We start from the raw sequence: 25904 nt of genomic DNA, 5'->3' as shown, positions 1-25904 counted from the left end.
CAAAGCAAGTTAGATTGTGAGGACCAAGCAAGCTCACCTGCTGCATTAAAGATAACCGAAAATGGTGGGTCGCGAAGTTTACGTGGTGTGGGTCGCAAAGATCACCACATCTTGCGACAAGCACAGTGATCTGTAACTCTTTACATCTCTGTTCTAAAGCTAGATTTAAGAACCTCAAGGCATTCCTTTGGTTCTTTTGCCAGTTACCATAAATATGTGTCCTCTAGTTACCAGCCTCTCTGCAACCAAAAATAGGATTTCCTTACTAGTCAATGCCCTTCATGATTTTAAGCACCTCCATTAAATCTATCCTTACTTTCTCTGCTCCAAATTGAACATCCCCAACTTTTCTTATCTTCGCATTTAACTCAAGTTCTACATCCAACCCTGGTACCATTATAAATGTGGCCATAGGAATGTATAATGTCAAAGGTTGATACGATGTACACACATTATACAAGAGTTTTAATAGTATTGGGTTACTACGACATGGAAAAAAGCCCAGCACTATCTATATAAAAAACCTTTATTCTTATGGCTAATCATTTTTAAAACTGGCCCTTGTATGCAGAACAGAGAAAAGTGGCAGCTACAAGTCACCCAATCATAGGGTTGATCCTCTGTCTGAGAGTTATCCCCAGGATTCAAGGATAAGATAATTATTTTCCCTGTTTTCATCTCGTTATACATAGAGACGCACATCACACCTGGGATTGTTCAGACTAATTTCAAAGAGAACTACGGGGATGTAATTTGCGTTTGATAAGCCAACCTTGTTAAACAGTCAGTGGGTCTGCTGAGAATGGCTTCCCAATTGCCAGAGTCTCAACAGAGATGGCACTTATTTCAACTATAATGACTGAGACCGTATCAGTCCTGAAGCCAAAGCCAATACCAGATGCTGGCTAAACATCCCCTTTGAAGTCATTGTGGAGAAGGAAGATCACATGATCTAAGCCTCCAGCTTTTTGGACAGTTTAATATTACATCTCTGGTCTTCGCAACCAGACTACTTTTTAACATCAACTGGTCAGAACTCCAGCAGCCAGGCTAGGTAAGCAATCTCAACTTCACAAAATCTGCTTGGCCTAAAAGTGCTGATCAACGCCTGCCAGATCATCTACATACAGAAAAGCTCATGGTGCGACAGCATAATTTATTTCAAGGAATTTCAAGTCATTTAACCAGCCAGAAACGCATCGGGATGGAATCCCGACCACAAAGGAAACACCCTCTGGTCTCTGGAACTTTGACTCTGGAACCCCGGTGAACTAATATTAATTTTACTGTGATTATACTTTAAAGCTCACTTTTTCTATACCCTTTTGTTATATTTTTAAGAGGTTCTGCTTTTCTTTACAGTAGAAACAAAGGATGAAAAGGTTGCCACACTGTAGGTTACTCAACCAACTAGTCAGACTTTATTAGAAAGGTGTTGCTTGCTCAGAGTCTCGCTTTGTTCTTCAATACTCCCGAGGGCCTGCCATTCATTGTGTATATTCCACCCTATTCGACTTACCAAAATGTATCACCTCACACTTATCAGGATTAAATTCTATCTGCCATTGCTTTGCCCAAGTTAACAGCTGATCAATATCAGTCTGTAGTCTAAGACTATCCTCTTTTAAAAAAAATAAATAAATAAATTTAGAGTACCCAATTGTTATTTTTCCAATTGAGGGGCAATTTAGCGTGGCCAATCCACCTATCCTGCACATCTTTGGGTTGTGGGGGTGAGACCCATGCAGGCATGGGGAGAATGTGCAAACTCCACACGGACAGTGACCCGAGGCCAGGATCGAACCTGAGTCCTCAGTGCCATGAGGCAGCAGTGCTAACCATTGCACCACTGTGCCGTCCAACTATCCTTCTCACTATCAACAAAACACCAATTTTCGTGTGATCCGCAGACTTACCAATTATGCCTTCTATATTCATATCCAAGTTGTTAATGTATACAGCAGGCAGCAAGGATCTCAGCACCAATCCCTGTGGTGGTCACATGCTTCCAATCACAAAACCTGTTATGGGCCAGGGTTTAGAGAATACCAAAGTATATCATGGAGTTCACCTGACCCACAACTGTTTATAGATTTTGGTTATGAGGAGCACAAGGGCCTCCCTTTCAGGTGTTATTCAACAAGGTCTTGAGCACTTTCAAACAAAACAAAGCTTATTCTACAAATTCAATTAACATTTTTATAAACAAACCCAATAAGCATTTTTATAAACTACAAACATAAATCCCCCACACACCTACAATTCTCTCTCTCTCTCACACACATATAAAACTCTCAATAACTTCCCTTTCAACTGTCAATTTGATAACCACCCCCAGAAAACCCCCTTTTAACAAAACCGTAGGTGTGAATTTTTTTATTTTTTTTTATACAGAAAACAGGTATCACTTTTAAATTATCAAGTGATATGGACACCTTTTAATATATCGAGAGAGCGACCAAAATAAACTTCCTTTGTCTGAATGCAGCCTCCCACTGTCTGAACCAGAAGTAAAACTGAGCCACAGCTCAGCTCCACCCACACAATGACATCACTGAAACCATTTGATAAGGCACACATTTCTTAAAGGGACATTCCCATGACAAAGCAACCCTCCACCATCACCCTTTGCCTCCTATTAAGCCAATTTTGGACCCAATTTGGCTTGGATCCCACAGCCTCTAATCTTTTGGACCAGCCTTCCATGTGGGAACATGTCAAAGGCCTTACTGAAATCCATGTAAACCACATCAACTGAGCTACCCTCATCAATATATTTAATTACCTTTTCAAAATACTCAATTTTTAGTTAGAGAGGATCTCCCAACAAATCAGTGCTGACTATCTCTGATCAATCCCTGCCTTTCCAAGTGTTGATTAATCCTGTCCCTCTGAATTTTTTCCAATAATTTCCCTACCACTGACATTAGACTAACTAGCCAGCAATTACTTGGCTTATCCCTGCTGCCTTCTTGAATAAAGGTACCATATTAGCTATCCTCCAGTCATCTGGCACTTTACTTGTGGCCAACAAAGATTTAAATATCTCCGTCAGGGCCCCAGCAATGTACTCCCTTGCCTCCCAAAGCAACCTGGGATGCATAGCATCAGGCCCTGGGGATTTATGCACCTTTACTTTACGCCTGTTAAAACTTCTAATACCTCATCCTTATTCATTTTAACCTGCTTTAGAACTTCACTGTCGTAACTGAAATTTCTGGCTACCATGTGTTTCTACTTTGTGAATGGAAAAATATTCGTTTAAGACCTTGCCTGAGCACAGATTGCCCCTTTGGTCCCTAATGGGCCCAACTCTTAGTTGTCATCTTGTTCAAATATACTTATCAGATGCCTTGAGGTTTTCCTTAATCCTATCTGCTAATGATATTTCATGGCCCTTCTTTGCCTTCCTAATTTATTTTTTAATCACCCCCTGCACTCTCTATACTCCTGAAGGGACTCCCGATTTTTAGTGCTCAATACCTACCATATGCTTTTTTTCCCTTTATCAAATGCTTGATATCCCTTGACATCCAGGGTTCCCTGGACTTTCCACCTTTGCCCTTCACTCTTGAGAGGAGCACGTTGGCCCTGAACTATTTTGCCTTTAAAAGACTCCCAATTTCCAAATGTAGATTTACCTGCAAGTCGCTGCTCCCAGTCTATGTTTGCCAGATCCAGTCTAATGATATTGAAATCAGCCTTCCCCCAATTCAGACACTTGATTTCTGGACTATCCTTATCCCTTCCAATAATGACCTTGAAACGTAAAGATAGGCCCGGATAGGCAGGTTTTTTAAAGGGTGGAGGATAGATGTGGGTGGTGCGCGGGTGGGCCCGTGAATCATGTCACATGTTTTGTGCCAGTCCACTTGAGGGATTCTGGCCGGTGTTTGTCGACATTACATCGGAGGTCTTGAAGGTGAAGGTGGTCCTGAGTCCACAGGTGGCGATCTTTTGGAGTGTCAGAAGACCCGGGGGTCCAGGGGGCAAGAGAGGCCGATGGCTTGGCCTTTGCTTCCTGGTAGCCCAGAGACGTATCTATTGGAATGATGTGACTTGGGGTCGCTGAAAGCTGGGGTTTGGGTGAGTGACCTGGCAGAGTTCCTCAGGCTGGAGAAGATAAAGTTCGCCTTTTGAGCGTCTGTGGAGGGGTTTGCCTGGAGATGGCAGCCGTTCATCGACTTCTTCGAAAATAGTTAAGATATCAGCGGGGGAGGGGTATTTACATATAAATATATATATATATATAAAATGCCTCGATAAAATATTTTTCAACCAAAAAAAAGTGAAGTTGAGTGTGTTAGGTCACAGGAAGATATAGACGGGATGGTCAAATGGGCAGAAAAGTGGCAAATGGAATTTAACCCTGAAAAGTGTGAGGTGATACACTTTGGAAGGAATAACGTGACAAGGAAGTATTCAATGAATGGCCTGACACTGGGAAGTTCCGAGGAACAAAGGGACCGTGCCACGTTTGTCAGTAGATCTCTGAAGGCAGAAGGGCAGGTTAATAGTGTGGTGAAAATGGCATATGGGACACTTGCCTTTATCAATCGAGGCATAGATCACAGAAGCAGGAAAGTCTTGTTGGAGTTATATAGAACTTAGTTGAACTTAGTTGAGGCGACAGCTGGAGTGCTATTCTGGTAGCCACATTATAGGAAGGATGTTATTGCACTGGAGGGGGTGCAGAGGCGATTCATCAGGATGATGACTTGGTTGGAACATTTAAGTTATGGAGAGAGGTTGAATAGGCTTGGGTTGTTTTCGCAGGAGCAGAGACGACTAAGGGGCAACCTGATCAAAGTGTACAAGATTATGGGGCATGGACAGAGTGGATAGGGAGCAGCTGTTCCCCTTAGTTGAAGTATCAGTTATGAGGGGACAAGTTCAAGGTGAGGGGCAGGAGGTTGGAGGGATCTGAGGGAAAAACTTTTTAACCCAGAGGTGGTGACGATCTGGACACCAAGGTCCTTCTGAACCTGGGTGCTTCCCAGGGTCCTACCATTTATCATGTATTTCCTTGCCTTGTTTGTCTTGCCCAAGTGTATCACCTAAGACTGATCAGGATTGAATTCCATTTGTCGCTGATCAGCCCATCTGACCAGCCCATCTATATCCTCCTGTAATCGAATGCTATCCTCCTCACTATTTACTCCTCACTATTTACTACCCCCACCAGTTTTCATATTATCTGTAAACTTACTGACCAACCCTCCGTCGGTTAGATACATTCATATCTAAATAATTTATATAAACCATGAACAGCAAGGGCTCTGGACACGGACTTCTAGCCAGAAAAACACCCCTTGACCATCACCCTCTGCTTCCTGCCCTCAACCAGTTCTGTATCCAATTTGCCAAATTTCCTTGGATCCCATGGGATCCTACCTTTGCTATCAGCCTTGCTGAAGTTGAGGCGGTACAGTGGTTAGCACTGCTGCCTCACAGCACCATGGAATTCTTTAATCACTGAAAAATTTTCAAGTGGAGTAACAGGTCCGTCTTGGAGGATTAGCTGATAATATATCAGGTGATTTAGCTGCGTTTTAACAAATAATTGCAGAATAAACCTCGGTCAATTTTAACAATTCAATTTGATATAAACAGTTCATTAAAATTGTACTGCACATAGGCTCAGTTGTTTGTCAGTTTGCCATTGGCATTGCAGCCCACAAGACTTGTGACAATTACAAAAATACTTAACAGACAAGTGATGCACTGTACCAGGCACCAATTTACACCTTCTAATATTACTGTTATCAAAAGCCATACAAATTGGAAGGTTTCTGATTGTGATAACTATCATGGGAGTGTCCCTTTAAGAAATGCTTTTGTCTTATCACATGGCTTCAGTGATGTCATTGTGTGGGTGGAGCTAGGCTGTGGCTCTGGGAGTTGGTTTTATTTTTGCTTTGCATTTGAACTGGTTTTGTTCTGCACAGGTTGAAATAAGGTTTTTTCTCTATGTGCTTTTTAAAAACTGTTTCCAGACTGCTTGATAACTTGAAAAGAAATATCTGTTTTCTGGAAGAAATTCAAACCTGTTTTGGGAAAGAAACAGGAGCATCTGTCCAAGGTCTTATGTGCTAGGCCACCCCTTTGAAAAGGGTTTTCTGGTTTATGGGATCTTGTTATTAAATTGGAATAGCTAAAGGGGGAATTAATTAAGGGTTGTACATAGAGTACTGTAGCTGTGTGGGGTATTTATGTTGGTACAGTAGTCCCCCTTTATAACACGGGTGTTGGGGTCCAAGACAGCCACCCGCGTTGCATCCGAGCCGCGGATATCCACGATGGGGGGTTTAAATTTATTTAAAAATCTATGCTAGCGCTTCCCATTGAGAGTCTACGGGGGGTGGGGGGAGAGGTCAGACCCCCGTAGACTCACAATGGGAAGCGCTAGCATAGATTTTAAAATAAATTTAAAACCCCCATCGTGGATCTAATTAAAACAGTGTCAATTTCAGCGGCCGACTCACTTTGATCCGGAGAGGGAAGCTGCTCTCTCACTGAAACAATCAGCCGGCCGCTAAAATTGACACTGCCCGCTGCTCTCTCCCTCCAATCCAACTTTTAAGTTTTAATGTTTCTGATTGGAGGGAGAGAGCAGCCGGCAGTGTCAATTTCAGCGGCCGGCTGATTGCTTCAGTGAGAGAGCAGCTTCCCTCTCCGGATCAAAGTGAGCTGGCCGCTGAAATTGACACTGCCGGCTGCTCTCTCCCTCCAATCAGAAACATTAAAACTTAAAAGTTGGATTGGAGGGAGAGAGCAGCGGGCAGTGTCAATTTCAGCGGCCGGCTCACTTTGATCCGGAGAGGGAAGCTGCTCTCACTGAAACAATCAGCCGGCCGCTGAAATTGACACTGCCCGCTGCTCTCTCCCTCCAATCCAACTTTTAAGTTTTAATGTTTCTGATTGGAGGGAGAGAGCAGCCGGCAGTGTCAATTTCAGCGGCAGGCTGATTGTTTCAGTGAGAGAGCAGCTTCCCTCTCCGGATCAAAGTGAGCCGGCCGCTGAAATTGACACAACTGACAGTTGGGGTCCATAAGCCCCCCCGCGGTATATCGCGAACCGGTATTGCGGAGCACGGTATAACGGGGGACTACTGTAGTTGATAAAAATGCTTACTGTGTGTATTTATAAAAATGTTAACTAAATTCGTAGAATAAACTTTGTTTTTGATTAAAAGTGTAGCAGAAGTCCAACATTAGCCTCAGCTCCCATGTATCTGCAATCCTAATTTTTATCTGGTGACTCCTGCTGCATTTTGTTGGGGCAAAATGACAGGGGCAATGCTATTTTGCGAGCCCTGATTGAATTCTTTAGCAATCAGGCAATTGATATCCTGATTGTTTGGCTTCTGTCCCTTTAATCAGAGGGCTGGCAGCTCCATAGTCCCAGCAGCGCCACTGGAGAGGTGGTCATTGCAGATATTGCATCTTCCCCAGAGGAAATTAAACGGTGTTGGGGTTCCGCTGGCCGTGGAGGCTACAGCGATGAAGATGGGTGGTGGTTGATGAGGGTAGGTGGGGGTGTTTCCATGGTGGGGGCTGTCCGTGGGCTACAGAGTACCCAAGCCCACAGGGAGATTACCATATTTTACGAGTCAGTCTATCTCCCCAAGAGATGAGGGTCCACTCGCCGCTGGTAAAATATTAATTGTTAACTTAAGGGTTTCAATTGGCCTCTGGATGGGATTCCCCATCTACCCTACCACTATTAGAACTCTGCAACGTTGGGAAAGTGACAGGCATCTCCTCCCACCCCCCCCAACCTCATGACTTTTGACTGATTCTCTGCCCAACTTCCTGCATCCCAGTCTGCTCTTCAAGAGTCCGATTAAGTTCAGTCTTAACTGTGCATGTGATGTTGAATGAAAGCAGCTGTGATATTCTCAACACGTTGAATAACTTGCTGACAATTTACTGTTGCCCATGATCACTTGGGTGAGATATCAGAAGATAGCAAGTTTCTATGGTGTTGCAACAGCATGCGTCACTATTTTCAGGAAAGCAAGAGAAGAAACTGACACAGTAAATTGGATTAAAAACAATTTTGAAAATTACAAGGAGCTTCAGTTGCTCACGTGGTAGCGGATTCTACATCCTAACAACTCTTTGGGCAAAGTAGTTTCGTCTGAGTTCCCTAATGGATTTGTTAATGATTATACTATATTCATGGTAGCTAGTTTTGGTCATAACTGGGTTCAGCCTTATAATGGCAGACAATTTTAATTATTGGCAAGTTTGTACAGTGTTTATTTTGTATATTTAGCTCATTGTAAACTGATGTGACCATTCAATATAACAATTGGCATACAACCAAAAATATTACCTTTCATCTATCATAAAGGTGGGGGTCAGCATGGCAGAGACAAACTTAGGGGTGGTAATAGAATGGACACACTTCAGTAGGAATGCTCACACGTAGTGAGAGTGGGAGAACATTTGGTTTCAAGGTAAAGTAGCTCTGGTTAATTAAGGGATTTGGGGTGCCCTTGATAACTCTGGATGAAAGCAAATTACTGCGGAAGCTGGAATCGGAAACAAAAAGAGAAAATATTGCACAATCTCAGCAGGTCTGACAGCATCTGTGGAGAGAGAATGGAGCTAACCTTTCGAGTCCAGATGACACTTTCTCAAAGCTTATAACTCTTGAGTTAAGCTCTTGTTCTGTATTGTATCACATGATTATAAAAACTGGCACTCAAAGTTTCTTCATTTAATAGAATCTGCTCAGCTCTAATTACCTTATGCGACTGTTAGAATACACAAGGAAATAATTGACAGTGTTAAGAAGACAAAATTAGTCTTCAAAACATGTCAGCAAACCGTCCGATAATGACCCCATAAAATTCAGATATTAGAATCTTGGAATTCCTCCATTGCAGAAGGAGGCAATTCAGCCCGTTGAGTCTGCACCAACTATCTGAAAGAGAACCCTACTTAGGCCCTATCCCAGTAACCTCACCTACCCTGCATGCTATACTGTAATTTTTTAAAATCATGGTCAATCCACCTAACCTGCACATGTTTGGACAGTGGGTGGAAACCAGGGCACCTGGATGAAACCCACACAGTCACGGGCACAATGTGTAAACTCCACACAGACAGGCACCAAGGATAGAATTGAACTCGTGTCCCTGGCGCTGTGATGCAGCAGTGCTAACCACAGTGCCACCATGTTGCCCTTAATGCCACCGTGCTGCTCTTTTAAATTCCTTTTTAAATTCCATGGCTGAGGCACATGTCAAACTGGAGTATGTGAATACTGGAGACTTAAGGGAGCGTTCTGCTCTGCAAAATTTGCAGTTTTGATGATCCCAGCTTGCACTGTTGATGAATCCTCCACTTCAGTGATGTTTTATCTGATTTGTACTTCCAATTCTCTAGATATACTCTACAGCAACACGATGCCAATCTATTCATATGATGCGGATAGAGTTGAAGAACAAAGACGGAATCAGGAAACCATGCCCTACATAGACGATTCACCTTCATCGTCACCTCAGCTCAGTTCCAAAAGTCGGGGTAGCAGGGACACCATATCATCTGGGTCCTTGGAATCAACTAAATCGGTGAGTTGATGTATTATGAAACAATATAATCCAATACAAATGCATAGGGAAGAATGAAATTGTGTGAAGTAATTAAACCAAAATGCACTATGTGGTTACATAAATGGATTAGTGGAGCAGCTTCTGAACAACACTGCTTTATAATAAATCAAAGGCTATTGAGGTCAATCATTAAATGCTCATTAACACTGCATGCTGTTGTGTAAGCAGAAAAAGCAGCTGCATTTTCAGGTTGTTCACAATAAAAACCAGACAAAAGTTTGCAAGAGCAGTCATTTTGGATTTATACTGACATAAAATTGAAATGGTTTCAGATAGCCTTTTTCCATTCAGATGTGTGTGCATTAATTTTGTGTTTTCTCTTACTCATCAAAAGAGCCAATATTGCTGTCCTGTAATTAGTGGTTTCATGCTGCTGTTTCACACACACAATGGATTTTTTTTGAGTTACTATCTTCATGATAGAATCGACTAGATACACACTTTGGAAAAAACGAAAGTAGCCCTGATAAGTTTAAGATCGGATATTCTATTGGATGCCTTTATCCTGTTGGAAGAAACTAAGTACTAAGTACAAAGCAGTTCCAAATAGTTCATTTTTTTTAAAGCAATCTGGTTGAGTTTGACATGAATTTGTGTTTGGTTTTTTTCGTGCATAGGATTTCATACAGTAAAGTGTGATATTGATGTAACGTTAAGCTTATTTTAAGTTGATTGTACTGTTCGTTGAATTTTATTGCTTAATTTGAGACTTTATTTCAATACAAAATGGATTAAATTGTGCCCACATCAGTTAAAGTATAAAGTTGCAAAAAAAGGGAAGTAGAACATAATTTTTGGGTGTACTAGGTGTTTTTCTGATACAAAATGTGGTAATCTGTTTTTTTTCTGTGCTGTCTGTCCCTTTCAATTAACCCGTAGATCCTTCCATTGCTAATAAGTAGCTCATGTTGGATCCAAAGACTCAAGTCTTGAAATAAATGGGAACCGTCTGAGGTGGAGGAATTCTGTCAATTAATTCAACAAATTGGAGAAGTTATTTGGAATTTAAAGGATTTAGTCCTTTCAAAGAAGTACAATAAAATTGTAGCTGCTTGTGCTTAGAGCAGTGTCTTATATATTTGTTATTTGCAGCTAATTTTGGGGCACAATTTGGAAAGATTTCTAAGTTTGGTAGTGAGCGGGAATTGCCGGGAGCTTCACTGCGCTTGGCCCAGCGAAACCGGCAACGCAATTCAACATTAATTGGTCTACTTAACGAGGCCTCACAGGCTTCTCGCCACAAATAGCACCTCGCCAGCCGATTTGTTGGGACCGCGCTCACCAGCCTCCCGCTAACAAGGTCGAACAGCACTTAAACTGCACTTGCTCAGCCAACTTCAGCCATTTCGCAATAATGCCGCCGAGGAGACCAACCCAAGATTCAGGACGCTGACCGGGGACGGCTCCTGGACGCAATGGAGACTTGTTCCCCCGGGGAATGTCCTGTTCCCCCGGGGGTCCTGGAGGGTGAGATGAGGAGGTGGCAGCTGTTAGTTCGAACAATATGAGGGTCGAGGTCAACAACCTACGCTGGGCAGCACAAGTGAGTAGACACCAACGTTCCCACCCAACTCTCCAAGTGGCACCCAGCCCTCCCGCCCCCCTCACCCCACCTTCGCACCCCTCTCCCTCCCACTTCTCCTCATCACTGTGAACTATGTGTGTGGCTCATGATGCCCCCTCTATGTCTACACAGGAAAAGCTCTCCCACAGTTGGCGGGAGAAGGCCCAGACTGGCGGAGGGTTCTGGACATCAGAATCCTCACCTCCTTCGAGGAGCAGGCCCTGGAGCTGACTGGGGTGGCCGAGAGCAGATCGGTCAGCCACGCAGAGACTGGCGGACGCTGCAGAGGTGAGGAACCTCCAGCCTCCACCCAGGAAACCTGTCAGACATGATTGCCTTACAGAATGACCCATCCCTCCCATTGACCACATATCCATTCTCCTTCAGGTCCTCCAGGCGACGGCGCTGGCCCATCCTGAGTGGCCTCTCTCCTGACTCCGAGGAGAACACCTCGGAGAAGAGCTCCGAGGATGCCACCATGGTCGCAGCATCCACCCTCCACAAGGGCAGATACACACACATTGGTGGGAAATGTTAGTGGCCAGGATTCTGGGGCACAATCTGGTGAGCACCATACTGCTGCTGATGTATATCAGGTAGCGGCAGGAAACCCCTGGCGAGACAGCAGTTGGAGGGCTGATGGATTCCAGGACCCAGCTGGGTCGCAGCCTAATGCAGAGCCTCTGGAAGTGGGTTACCCGGAGCTGATGAAAACGATAGGGAGCGGTCAGGATATTCAGAGGGAGATGTTAGCGTCGCACCAGCAGATCCATAGCAACTCGGAGGACTCTTAGAGGCTACAGGCACAGGAGATGGCGCTAGCAATGAGTGGCACCGAGGCCAATACTTCTAGGGTGGCGACTGCAGTGGGGAGCCTTGTGCACGACGTCAGTACCATGAGTGAAGATGTCCAAGGCGTTGTGTAGTCGGTGACGGCCATGGCTGAGGGTCTCGGCAGAATGACTGCCTGGCTGGGGGATGCCATCCCAGTACCAGGCTGACTTTGATGAGATGTCCCTCTCTCAGATCGTCATGGCCAAGACGCTGCGGAGCTTGTCCCCGTCACAGGTGGGCATGGCTGAGGCACTGCAATGCATGTCTCAGTCACGGAGGAGCATCGCCGAGGGTGTTGACACCATGGCGCGGACCATGGGGAACCACCAGGGCTGGCAGAGCCAGAAGCTGCAGGGGCAGCTGAGACTCGAACCAACTGTCCTAAGGTGGACCCCAGGGCCCTATGGGCACCGATCGGGAGGTGGGGCGCCAGCTCACTCAAGTTCCATCCCTCTTATGATGCCTCCGTCACTTTCTTTTGCAATGCGGGCTGACCCCTATCTTTCCAGGCATCTTCCCCGCCCCCCCCTCCCCGTTAGCGCTCACCCACCCTCGGGCCGCGGACATGTCCCCAGAGCAGGGCCCCATCTCCTGGGTGTTCGGATGTTGCGTGTGTGGTGTTCAAGCACAGTGCCCAGGCATTAAGGTGTGATTGGAATGCTCGGTAATGACTCCCACTTGCTACATGGTCCGCCCACCCACTGGAATCCACTTGGCATATGTCAAGTGCGCACTTAACCACAAGTGCCAATTCCCTATTAGCAATAGTCCTCAACCGCCCAGCCAGAGGCCTCCAGTAGGGGGTGGGGCAGATGGGCAGGGACAAGGGTTGCCTCTGGAATGAGTGTACACAATCTAGGAGTTGGCATGATTATGACGCGAGAGATTGCCTCCTGCCCCGCCGAGCACTGGGGTGGCAATCCCAGCACCCCCAGCTCTTTGCTGGTGAGCAAAGATGGCTACTCACCTCCTCGTCTCCCACAGAAGCCCTTCCGCCAGGTTCATGTTTTTCAGAAGGAGCACTAATCGGTGGTAGTGTGAACACTTGCTGGGGAGGCCGCTGAATAACGGGATAGGGGTCACTCTTGTGTGGAAATGGGGCTTAAGTGGTGAATAATTGGTTTCTTGCCAATGACGAGATCCCAAACTGTCTCTTCCACTATTCACCGGCCGCCTTGTGCTTGAACGAAAGCGCAACAAGGCCGGAGAATCCGTCCTTTATATTAATACCATTGAACTGAACTTCTGTATTTTAAACCAATCAATGTGAACTCAGAAATCATTCCAGTGTGGAGCAGCACAATATACCTGTAGGTTTCAAGCTTAAATGAACTTGAAAAATGTGATGCAAACTGACAGCATTGTCACTCGATAAAATATAAGCACACAGGACAGTGCTAGCATGCAGAAAATAATGGGCTACGTAACATTGAGAGCTCTTTTTCCAATTTTTTCACCTTTCGGATACTTCTCCAACTAAGACCTAGATTTAGTCCAGGGACATTGAAGACAAATGTAGGAAAGAGCTCCAACAGTGATCAAGTAACTCAATATACAAGCGAAGAGGCAATTAAAGAGGAATTCAGCACTTTCAGCAGAATTATAAAGAGTGGACGCTGAGAGTCAGAGCGGAGATTTATAAAGAGCGGGAGCCGAGTGTCCGAGCAGAGATTTAAAAGGAGCAGGAACTGAGAGTCAGAACAGAGATGTAGAAAGAGCGGGAGCTGAGTGTCAGCGGAGGTTTTAAAAAAGCAGGAGCTGCGTATCGGTGAAGATTTAAAAAGAGCTGGAGCTGAGAGTCAGCGGAGGTTTTAAAAAAGCGGGAGTTGAGATTCGGAGCAGAGATTTTAAAAAAGTGGGAGCTGCACGTCAGTGGAGATTTAAAAAGAGCTGGAGCTGAGAGTCAGCAGAATTTTAAAAAGAGACTTATGAACTTCGATATTCTTTATTGGTTGGATGCTGTAATCTCCAAATATCTACGAGGTTAATTAATTTGACTAGGTTATTCAAAACCAGAGATGGAATAGGATGAGGAGCCGAATGTGAGGACAATGTATCTAGATTTTGATGCAGTAAACAATTAAAATTTATCCCTGGTGATCAAATTTGTATTCAAGAGATCAGGCACCAAATTAAAAATCGTATGAAAAAATGCTGGGTCTTCAATGTTTGGGCCATATAAAAGGAATGTGGCATGAAAGAATAAATACGACCAGTCACCACAATTTAATGCCTGTTGAGGTTGACTGCGGTTGAGATATGTTTAACAGGGACTAATGTTTAACAGGGACTGCTTTCCAAAAAAGAATAGCAACACCAGTGCCCCCCACCTTGCATAAATGAATAGACTGGAAAATCTGCAATACCCAGCGGCATCTGAGCATTCTTTGTTGTGTATGTTTAATGTGTGTTCTTGCAGAAAGATGATGTGTGCAGCTATGGATTTCAAATGAGTGAGAACCTTCCCTCTCTTTACTGGATGGTTTGTGCCTTTCACATTCCTCAAGCTAAAGTAATATCACCATTTCCTGGTGAAATGCTTCACTATGCAACATAACACAACTTTGCAACAACCACAGTAACAATATTAAAACACAGTGCATAAATAAAACTATGACAGACCAACCTACAAAAATCTCCAATTAACAACACAACCCTTCCCCTCTCACCCTTCCACTTCCCCAAGCAAAGTGAATGAGAAAACCCCACATACTCACAATGGAGCTGACAGACAAAACACAGAGTCGTGCCTAAATCAGTTCAGAACTCTCCTCACGCCCATGTACTTAATGAAAAGCGTCTTGGGAAACATCCTTCTGGAGCTTGACAGAAGTCCTTTTCAGATCATAATGTTTCAGTTAACAATGAAGCTTTGTGTGTATAAGATCTGCGTCATCCTCAGGTACCGTGCTGCCTTTGGGGCAGCATGGTAGCACAAGTGGCTAGCACTGTGGCTTCACAGCGCCAGGGTCCCAGGTTCGATTCCCCGCTGGGTCACTGTCTGTGCGGAGTCTGCACGTTCTCCCCATCTCTGTGTGGGTTTCCTCCGGGTGCTCCGGTTTCCTCCCACAGTCCAAAGACGTGCAGGTTAGGTGGATTGGCCATGATAAATTGCCCTTAGTGACCAAAAAGGTTGGGAGGGGTTATTGGGTTAGGGGGATAGCATGGAAGTGAGGGCTTGAATGGGTCGGTGCAGACTCGATGCGCCAAATGGCCTCCTTCTGCACTGTATGCTCTATGAACGAGAGTGAATGCCTTCCTCAGGATAACTCAGATTGTTACAGTACTGCAGTAAGTTAATCCTTACAATCATTTAATCAGTTTCCAAGACAACCAGTGCCTCCCAAGGCGAGTTGAAATTTTTAGTTTGTGATCTGTGTGTGATTCGCAGCTGAGCTGGAAAAAGTAGAGTGTTTCTCAAACCCTTTCCCTGCTTTTCTTTTTCACTGTATTGAAAGCCTGTCGCTGCTTCATTACATCGGCAGTATAATCAGAATAAATGAAGATACTCATTTCTTCTTAATGCAGGAGAAATTGTTGCGACACAAGTTATAAAATTGGTTCCTTATCCTGGTAGTAGTGGATCTTGGCGAATATTGTGCGAGGTCCTACTCCCTCGGCAGGTTTTGGTCCCAAAGTGCGATGTGATATGTTGGCAGTCACTGGTTTAAAAAAAAAACAAGTTTCAGAGCTACGACATTCACAATATTTTGCTTTTATTTGAGATTTTCAAAAGTTATTTTGCCCCAAAGGTTTGGGAATTAAATCTGCTGCAAACTCAGTTGGGCGACCATTTTCTGATCCCTCCGGGAGGCACACAGTTTTAATATTTTGTCTCCGTTGATGCCCCTCTAAGACAGACCGCATTATTGTTGGCAAGCAACTCTTTGCAAAGATGTTCAAGGAAGTTGATGAGCTTTCATGGTCAGTAACAGTGGTCTCTATTTCACGCATACATGAGCCCAGATCAGATAACAAGGCCTGAATGGATCATAAGGAGGTCTCCAGGCCATTAAATATGTCAGACATTGATTTATTCATACTCTCAATCGCATAATATCTGCAGTTAAGGTATTTGGACCTACCGCAGTGTTGCCTGTCTTACCCGTTTGGAGTCCAGAAGCAGCCGCTCATCCGACTCCTGGGTGCTTCTTTCCTCATTTTTCATGACTTTCCTCTTGATCATCATGAATCTAATGCTCTGCAAGTCTAGCGAAGGAATGAAGAATATTTTAAAGTGCTTAGTTGGATTAAGTGTTTAAGTAATTAACATTATTTTGGAGCAAAGAGAGGAGCCCTGAGGGGTGTGTCTATTCCATTATCTTGCTCCTCTTCCCAAATCTTAAGAAAACATTTGATAAAAACATGGTGAACAAAATTGAGGTGTAGTGATTGGTTGTTTTCCAGACTGGAGAATGGTAGACGGTGGTGTTAACCAAGGGTCAGTGCTAAGACCACTGCTTTGTCATATATTATTCTGTATATATGAGACAGAGAGGCTCGCCAAATGAGCAGACGCGGCAGATATAACTTAATATAAACAAGTGAAATGATGCATTTTGACAGGAGGCATAGAGAGAGGCAATATGGACTCAATGGCCCAGTTCTAAAGAGTAGGCAGGAACAGCGGGACCTGGGGGTTTATATGGAGGGATCTTTGAACATATTGAAAGAATACAAAATATATGGGATCTTGTGCTTCCTAAATTGACATATTGAGTACAAATGCAGGGAAAGCTCTGATTGGGCTACAACTAGAGTATTGTGTCCAGTTCTGGTCATCACACTGTGGGAAGGATATAGATTTACCAGAATGAAATGAAAAATGAAAATCGCTTATTGTCACGAGTAGGCTTCAATGAAGTTACTGTGAAAAGCCCCTAGTCGCCACATTCCGGCGCCTGTCCGGGGAGGCTGGTACGGGAATCGAACCGTGCTGCTGGCCTGCTTGGTCTGCTTTAAAAGCCAGCGATTTAGCTGAGTGAGCTAAACCAGGGATGAAGAGTTTTGGCTACAAGGTTGGGTTGAAGGAGCTGAGGTTCTTCTCCTTGGAGCAAAGCAGATTGAGATGTGATTTGATGGAGGTGTAATAGATTATGACAACTTTACAGCAAGTTGACAAGGAAAAGCTGTTCCCATTAGATGATGGTACAATGACTCGGTAACATCAGAATTAAATGTTTTGCCATGAGATGGAGGAGGGATATCGGGATCAACACTTCACAGTGACTGCTAATGACCTGGAATTACTGCCTACAAGATTGGGTAAAGTGAAGATGATTGATAACTTTTTAAGGGAATTGGATGAGCATTTGAGGAAAAGAAACCTGCAGTGTGAGGAATGGGACTGACTGGATTGCCCTACAGAGAATCAGCATAGAATTGATGCATCGAATGGCCTCCTTGTGTTGTTATGACTATAACTGCCTCCAGTTTTGCAAGCACTACAAATTAAACCAAGGTCTTCTGTTACATGCACCATACTATGGGCTGGTTTAGGTCAGATGGTTAGAAAGCTGTTCATGATGCAGAGCAAGGCCAGCAGCGTGGGTTCAATTCTCGAACCACTGAAGTTATTCATGAAGGCCCCACACTGACTGTTGGGGATATTTACACGCAAGACAGGCAAGCGACCATGGAGGAACTGATGGAGAGATTGCAGCTACCTAACAAACTTCAACACCTACAGGTTAAGAACTTTGTCCACAAGAGACGACAGCATACCCACGGACCCAGAGTCATACAATGTTGAAGGAGGTGCTGGACGCGGGTAATCGGGGGGGCTAATAGAAAGGAGACGCTCCCCACTGACGAAATACGGGAAAAATGTGAGGAAGATGGAGTGAAGCACTGTACAGGACCAACTCCTCCACCTCAAAAGCACGGCTAAGCCTCATGCACAGAGCACACCTGGCAAGAATCCAAATGAGCAGGTTCTTCCCGAAAGTGGAGGATAAATGTGAACTGTGCCAGGGAGGCCCGGCCAACAACACTCTCATGTTTTGGGCATGCCCCAGAGTTGTCAGGTTTTGGACAGCCTTCTTCGAGGCAATATCCAACTGAGGTTGTGGGAGTGAGGATGGAGCCGTACCCAAGAGTGGTAGTCTTCGGGGAACGAACCAGCCAGAACTATTGATAGGGAAGGGGGCCGATGCCCTTGCCTTTGCTTCCCTAATCGCCTGCCAGAGAACCTGCCCGGCTGACGATCAGCAGCAGCACCCACCCCTGTAGACTGGCTGGCAGACCTATCGGAATTTCTCCACCTGGAGAAGATCAAATTCGCTATCCGAGGGTCAGAGGATAGCTTCCACAATTTATGGAGGACATTCAGCAACTTGTTCCAGGACTTGTTCAAGGCAAGAACCAATAGAGCATAGGGAGGGGCAGACGGGAACTAACAAGACTGAAGGGAACAGACAGGGGAGGGGGGGGGGGGGGGGGGGGGGGGGGGGGTGCACTGGGGTGGCAATCCCAGCACCCCCGGCTCTTTGCCAGTGAGCAAAGATGGCTACTCACCTCCTCGGCTCCTGCAGAAGCCCTTCCGCCAGGTTCATATTTTTCAAAAGGAGCACTAATCGGCGGTAGCATGAACACTTGCTGGGGAGGCCGCTGAATAACAGGGTAGGGAAATGGGGCTTAAGTGGTGAATAATTGGTTTCTTGCCAATGACGAGATCCCGATTTCGCCTACAGGAGCAGGCCGGTTGCATCGCAAACTGTTTGGAGCCCGGCACTGATCTCAATTTTAGTCTCTCCCACTGTGTGTAAAATGTAAAACTTCAATCAAAACATTTTTAAAAAAATTCACAAAGGCCCCACCTTCACAATCTTGCCCCTCGCCGGAGGTGTGGTGTTTCTCAGGTTAAATCCCCATCAGTCAGCTCTCCACCTCAAAGGGGAAAGCAGCCTATGGCCATCTGGGACTATGGTGACTTTACCTTTACCTTGCTATCTACATGCTTATCAACTAAGATATTAGGAGTTTCACACCTACAGTATATACACTGGTGCTTATCAGAGCTTTAGTTAACCCCACACAATCCTGACTGCCACGTACCCCCACTGCCCTCCAAGTGGGGGGTTTTGTATGGTCAATGTACCTGGCATCATCGCTACTTCTGGTCAGCTGTTAGGTTGTCTGCTTTTTTTCAAAAAAATATATTCGGCAAACATTATGATGAGGTCCATCCAGGCAGGCACTGCACAATGCTACAACCTGAAGCTAATATCAAGAGTTAAACATATTCATTCTCAGCAAAGGCAGCTCACTGTAATCTAGAATCTGTGTGTACTTTCCTTTTCGTAAGATTAGTTTTCTTCCTGTAGTACAAACAAAGAACAAAGAAAATTACAGCACAGGAACAGGCCCTTCGGCCCTCCCAGCCTGCGCCGATCCAGATCCTTTATCTAAAACCTGTCTCCTATTTTCCAAGGTCTACTTCCCTCTGTTCCTGCCCGTTCATCTATCTGTCTAGATGCCTCTTAAATGATGCTATCGTGCCTGCCTCTACCACCTCCTCTGGTAAAGCGTTCCAGGCACCCACCACCCTCTGCGTGAAAAACTTTCCACGCACATCTCCCTTAAACTTTCCCCCTCTCACCTTGAAATTGTGACCCCTTGTAACTGACACCCCCACTCTTGGAAAAAGCTTGTTGCTATCCACCCTGTCCATACCTCTCATAATTTTGTAGTCCTCAATCAGGTCCCCCCTCAACCTCCGTCTTTCCAACGAAAACAATCCTAATCTACTCAACCTTTCTTCATAGCTAGCACCCTCCATACCAGGCAACATCCTGGTGAACCTCCTCTGCACCCTCTCCAAGGCATCCACATCCTTCTGGTAATGTGGTGACCAGAACTGCACGCAGTATTCCAAATGTGGCCGAACCAAAGTCCTATACAACTGTAACATGACCTGCCAACTCTTGTGCTCAATACCCCGTCCGATGAAGGCAAGCATGCTGTATGCCTTCTTAACCACTCTATCAACCTGCGTTGCCACCTTCAGGGTACAATGGACCTGAACTCCCAGATCTCTCTGCACATCAATTTTCCCCAAGACCCTTCCATTGACCATATAGTCCGCTCTTGAATTTGATCTTCCAAAATGCATCACCTCGCATTTGCCTGGATTGAACTCCATCTGCCATTTCTCTGCCCAACTCTCCAATCTATCTATATTTTGTTGTATTCTCTGACAGTCCTCCTCGCTATCTGCATCTCCACCAATCTTAGTATCATCTGCAAACTTGCTAATCAGACCACCTATACCTTCCTCCAGGTCATTTATGTAGATCACAAACAACAGTGGTCCGAGCACAGATCCCTGTGGAACACCACTAGTCACCCTTCTCCATTTTGAGACACTCCCTTCCACCACTACTCTCTGTCTCCTGTTGCCCAGCCAGTTCTTTATCCATCTAGCTAGTACACCCTGAACCCCATACGACTTCACTTTTTCCATCAACCTGCCTTGGGAAACCTTATCAAACGCATTGCATTGCATTTTTTGAAAGGGGATTCAGAGACATTTAATTTTTTTAAAAAACACAAATAAGTTATAGAAGGAAACCACTGCTGTCCTTGGGATAATGGATTGAGGGATAGAATAGTCAGCCGTGTTTTAGTTGTAGCACTCTTCCTTCTGAGTCACAGGAATCCAGATTAAACTCCCACGACAGGACTTCTGCACAAAAGACGAGGCTCATGCTCTAATGCAGTACTGCATTGATACTGCACTGTCAAAGGTGCCACCTTTCATGGGATATTGAACCAAAGCCCTGGCCTCGGGTGGATCTAAAATATTGCATGGCACTATTTTTAAGAAGAGCAGAAGATCTTTCCTTGGTTCATTGGTTTGTGGGAGCCCGCTGTGAGCAAATTGGCTGCCATTTCCTACATTTGTAATAGTGACAGCGCTTCAGAAATACTTCATTATCTGCAGATCCTGTTTTGAGACCAGTGGACTCTTTCCCCTGGAGTGTAACTATTTAGATATTGCTGAGGACAGAGTTCAACATTGTGGAAAACAAGCCTCCCCTCCCCCCACCCCCCTACGCCGCATTGACTTTGTGTTGGGTGCATTATTTTAAAAAAAGAGAGAGATGAGCTAATGTTTTCAACTGTACAGATAGTGTCTCAAAACTGGCAACCTCGTGACTGAGTCTGTACCACATTTAATTCTGCCGGTTTTCGGGTCAGGCAATTCGTGCCAGGCCAGGTTGGGTGGGGTCAGCGATTGTTCGGACCGCTCAGCAGGGGTGGCACGGTAGCACAGTGGTTATCACTGTTGCTTCACAGCTCCCGTATCCCAGGTTCGATACCCGGCTTGGGTCACTGTATGTGCAGGGTCTGCACGTTCTCCCCGTGTCTGCGTGGGTTTCCTCCGGGTGCTCCGGTTTCCTCCCACAGTCCAAAGATGTGCAGGTTAGGTGGATTGGCCATGCTAAATTACCCTTAGTGTCCAAAAAAGTTAGGTGGGGTTTCTGGGTTACGGAGGTAGGGTGTAGGTGTGGGCTTAAGTAGGGTGCTCTTTACAAGGATCGGTGCAGACTCGATGGGCTGAATGGCCTCCTTCTGCATTGTAAATTCTATGATTTTGACCAAACTGGTACATATTTTCTCCATTTCAGAAGAATTAGATGTGGAGATGCCGGCTTTGAACTGGGGTGAGCACAGTAAGAAGTCTTACAACACCAGGTTAAAGTCCAACAGTTTTGTTTCAATCACTAGCTTTCGGAGCACTGCTCCTTCCTCAGGTGAATGAAGGAAGGAGCAGTCTCTGAAAGCTAGTGTTTGAAACAAACCTGTTAGACTTTAATCTGGTGTTGCAAGACTTCTTACTGGGAAGAATCAGAATTAATGCATGGAAGCTAATAAAAATGTTTTGTTTTCAGATAATTGGATTTGGACACTACGGCCCCAATCTAACCAAATAGGAAGAGAGTACCAAAGGAACTGCGTTTAGCCTCGTGTTTCCCGGTGCTCACAGGATCGAGAATAACTCTGCTAGCTAACGTCCACCTGGTTAGATAAGGGGCCTCAGTGGGGAACACACACACCGCGGTTGCATATAGTCCCGTTTTCTGCACTGATAAACTCTGCTGGTCGGAACTCAGTGCAGCGAAAGATCCCTACGCCGTTTCTAAATGGTGACCCCTGAACTCCCCACATGCCCAAACCCACTATAAGGGGGTCCCTGGGTTTCCCCGCACTCCACATCCGCGCAATGCACCCACAGACCGATCGCCGCCATGATAAAAATGCCAGTTTGGCACCTTGGCAGTGCCAGCTTGGAACTTTGGCAGTGCCCCTGCCAGTTTGCAGTACCACCTGGGCACCTTAACAGTGCCAGGTTGGCACCTAGGTGGCACGAGCAGTGCAAGGGTGCAACCCTGCCCAGAACGCAAGCACCTGGGAGCTTCCGATCCTCTGGGAGACCCTCAGGAGTGCCATTCGGTCTGGCCCTGTTTGTGGAGACCAACAAAGGGTGGGTATCCCCGACTAGATGTACACAGCTTGATATTCCATCAACTATTCAGACTTGGAAGGGGGTTTGTGGAGTTTTTGTCTGAGCAGACGAATAGGCTCCAGTTGGCCAGGCCAGGCTTTTGAAATGCAGATAGTCTTTGTTTTTGAATTTGGTCTCTGCAGCACACAGGGGGAGATGACGAGGTGCAAGGTTCTGTTATACTGCCATGGTAGCTCCTTTTCTTTGAAGGTCACAGACAGATATAGATTTGACCACTTGTAAGATCTTTGACTAGTTAAGCATTTTAGAAATTAGCCAGATAATGAAATATATTTTACAAAATATATTGGGTCCAACCTAACCAAATGGGAACAGAGTGTCATAGCGAGTGCGTTTAGCCACGTGTCTCCCAGCGTTCGGAGTGCTGAGAAACACAATGCTATCTAATGCGACTTTGATTAGATGCGGGACTTCAGCAGGGAACGATCGACCAAGGCCGCACTTAGTCCCGTTTCCTGCATTGAGGAGTATAGCTTGCCGGAACTCATCAGTGCAGGGAGAGATTGTGACGCCATTTTTAAATAGCACCCTGATCTCCTCTCCCGAGCCCCTGACATGACCCCCGAACCTTTTTAAAACCTCAATTCACCTATAATTGGGACCCCCCGCACCCAATCCCATGCGCACATAGCACCGCCGGGCCCGACCCCCGTCAGTAATAAAAAATACCAGTATGGCACCTTGGCAGTGCCCCTGCCAGGCTGGCAGTACCCCTGCCAGGCTGGCACCAGTAGTGCCAGGCGAGGGAGTGGGGGGGGAGACACACAAATGGGGTCTCCCCTCATTTGCGGGGACCAATATTGAACGATGCTTGCCCAAGATATCCAAGGCGAAAGGAATGATACCAATCCCCCAGTCATCTCAGGGAACTGAATCAGATCTCGCATGGCATAGTGAGTCGGGTAGATCCTGGGAGCGGGGTCTCCCAGAATCTACCGGTCACATTGCACTGGAATGCTGGATTCAGGCACAACATGGCCGTTAGATCACGTTCATAGTGTGAGGTCTTAGTCCCCTAATGCCTGATCTGATCTACATGTGACTTCAGATCCATAGAACCCATGCAATTTAGTGGCAGTTAAGGATGGGCAACAAATGCTGGCTTTGCCCATGAAAGAATGAATGAAAAAAGAATATGGAAAGATCTGAGTCTAGAAGTGTTATTATATCAAACTGCTGGAAACCACAAGACATAACCCAAAATTAAGGTTGCCATCGCTGTGTGCAAGTAACATCACAGGTTTTTCCACTACAGATCATGAAACATGAGACACATGAAATGATTTGGTGTTTTAACAAGGATCTTGATGCACACCAGTGATTATGATGCTTCCCATCATAAATCCAAAAAAAGATTGCCATATTTAATTAATTGATTATTTTAAATTTAGAGAACCCAAGTCTTTTTATTCAATTATGGGGCAATTTAGCGTGGCCAATTCACCTACCCTGTTCATCTTTTTTGGGTTGTGGACGTGAGACCCACGCAGACAGGGGGAGAATGTGCAGACTCCACATGGACAGTGACGCGGGTTAATTAATTTAAAACATTGGGTATTTGGTGAGGGCAGGATCAAGCATGAAGCTAGTTGAATAATCAATGACACTCCCTGTCAGTGCTATGTGAACATTGGCCATTTGACCAGCTGCAAAATAAATGACTAGTTTATATTCAACATCAAGTCAGTGACTTCAGGAGAGAAGACAAAAAAAGTGAGCAATGAACAAAGCACATTTAGGACTGCTAGAAAGATCGGCTACAAGCCATTTTCATTTTAATTGTGTCAAAAATAAAATGGTGGCTCAGCTGATTCTTGTATATTAAAAATAAAATGATTGTGTCACAAGAACGCAGTATTTTAAATGTGTTTGTTATAAGAACAGAGGCCTGAAAAACATTTGTGGTCAAATTACTATCAAGCTATTCCCAGGCTAGTCATGAACGGGATTCGGAGCTGATGAAATTGGCATTACCCAAGAGTGCTTTTTTCTTCCCTCCTATCTCGGAGTTGCTCTTCATTAAGTTTATTAGCAGGATAATGGAAGCAACTATCTGTGTAAATCGTATTGGCTTTATGCTCAGACACCTCCCAAGCGAACACCTGAGAATGTTGATGGTTAAGGATTGTTCATTATCCAAGATAAGTGTTTTCTGTTTCTTTAGATCTGTAATATCAAGCTCTATTGTACCATTTTACCAGCCATTTAAAGCTGAGTTTGAAGCTGGCAGAGTTGTTGTTTGGCCCTGTATGTCACTTTGGATTAATTGGGATTACTAATACTTCAGTGTTCCAGAATGGTGCATTGATACTAGGTCAGCCTTGGCTGTACCATTTGTTAAACCTATAACTTATACAATACTAGTATATGTTTGCAATAAAAAGTGAGTCACTGTTTCCACAATTTTAAGGGGGGGAGCACGAAGCATGGGTTGGTTATAGATACTGATATAGTGACTTTATTTTGATCAGCAACACTACTGGGCAGAAGAGAGTCAACTAGTCTCCCTTCCAATTTGTTTTAAATGCATTCATGGGATGTGGGCATTACAGGTCTGGTCATTATTTATTGTCCATCCACAATTGCCCATGACGGTGGTGGTGAGCTGCATTTTTGAACCGCTGCTGTCCACGCAGTCTGGGTACACCCAGTGTCGTTAGGGAGGGAGTTTCAGGATTTGGATTCAGCGAAAGTGAGGAATGGCAATGTATTTCCCAGTCAAGACGGTGTGTGACTTGTGGGGGGGGGGGGGGGGGGGGGTGTTTCCACGTGGTGGTGTTCCCATGTGCTTGCTGCTCTTGTTCTTCTAAATGCTAGTGATCATGGGTTTGGAAGGGGCTGTTGAAGGAGCCTTGGTGAGCTACTGTAGATGGTACACATTGCTGCTACTGTGTGTCGGTGGTGGAGGGAGTGAATGTTTGTGCGAAATAGCACCTTGCTTTGTCCTGGATAGTGTCAAGCTCCTTGAATGCTGTTGGAGTTACACTCACCTAGGCAGGTGGAGACTATTCCATCACATTCCTAACTTGTGCCTTGTAGATGCCTTGTGGATAGGGCGGCACGGCAGTACAGTGGTTAGCACTGTTGCTTCATAGCGCCAAGGTCCCCGGGTTGATTCCTGGCTTGGATCACTGTCTGTGCGAAGTCTGCATGTTCTCCCCATGTCTGCGAGGGTTTCCTCCAAGTGCTCCGGTTTCCTCCCACAAGTCCTGAAAGATGTGCTTGTTAGGTGAATTGCACATTCTGAATTCTTCCTCAGTGTACCCGAACAGGCGCCGGAATGTGGCGACTAGGGGATTGTCGCAGTAACTTTATTGCAGTGTTAATGTAAGCCTACTTGTGACAATAAT

At 45.2% G+C, this 25904-nt stretch overlaps 1 protein-coding gene across 1 annotated transcript in view; it reads left to right on the top strand.

Annotated features, from left to right (window-relative positions):
• Window positions 1–25904, top strand: part of si:dkey-91m11.5 (PH_BCR_vertebrate and RhoGAP_Bcr domain-containing protein) — a 373564-nt gene that overhangs the window by 105742 nt on the left and 241918 nt on the right. Inside the window, exon 2 of the mRNA XM_038794107.1 lies at window positions 9399–9583. Within this exon, the coding sequence (XP_038650035.1) occupies window positions 9399–9583 (185 nt within the window). The remainder of the gene's footprint in view (window positions 1–9398; window positions 9584–25904) is intronic.

Source organism: Scyliorhinus canicula, chromosome 1, assembly GCF_902713615.1.
Source record: "Scyliorhinus canicula chromosome 1, sScyCan1.1, whole genome shotgun sequence".
Lineage (NCBI taxonomy): Eukaryota > Metazoa > Chordata > Chondrichthyes > Carcharhiniformes > Scyliorhinidae > Scyliorhinus > Scyliorhinus canicula.
Note: the sequence above shows the minus strand (reverse complement) of the source record. Positions and strands in the feature narration are given on the sequence as shown.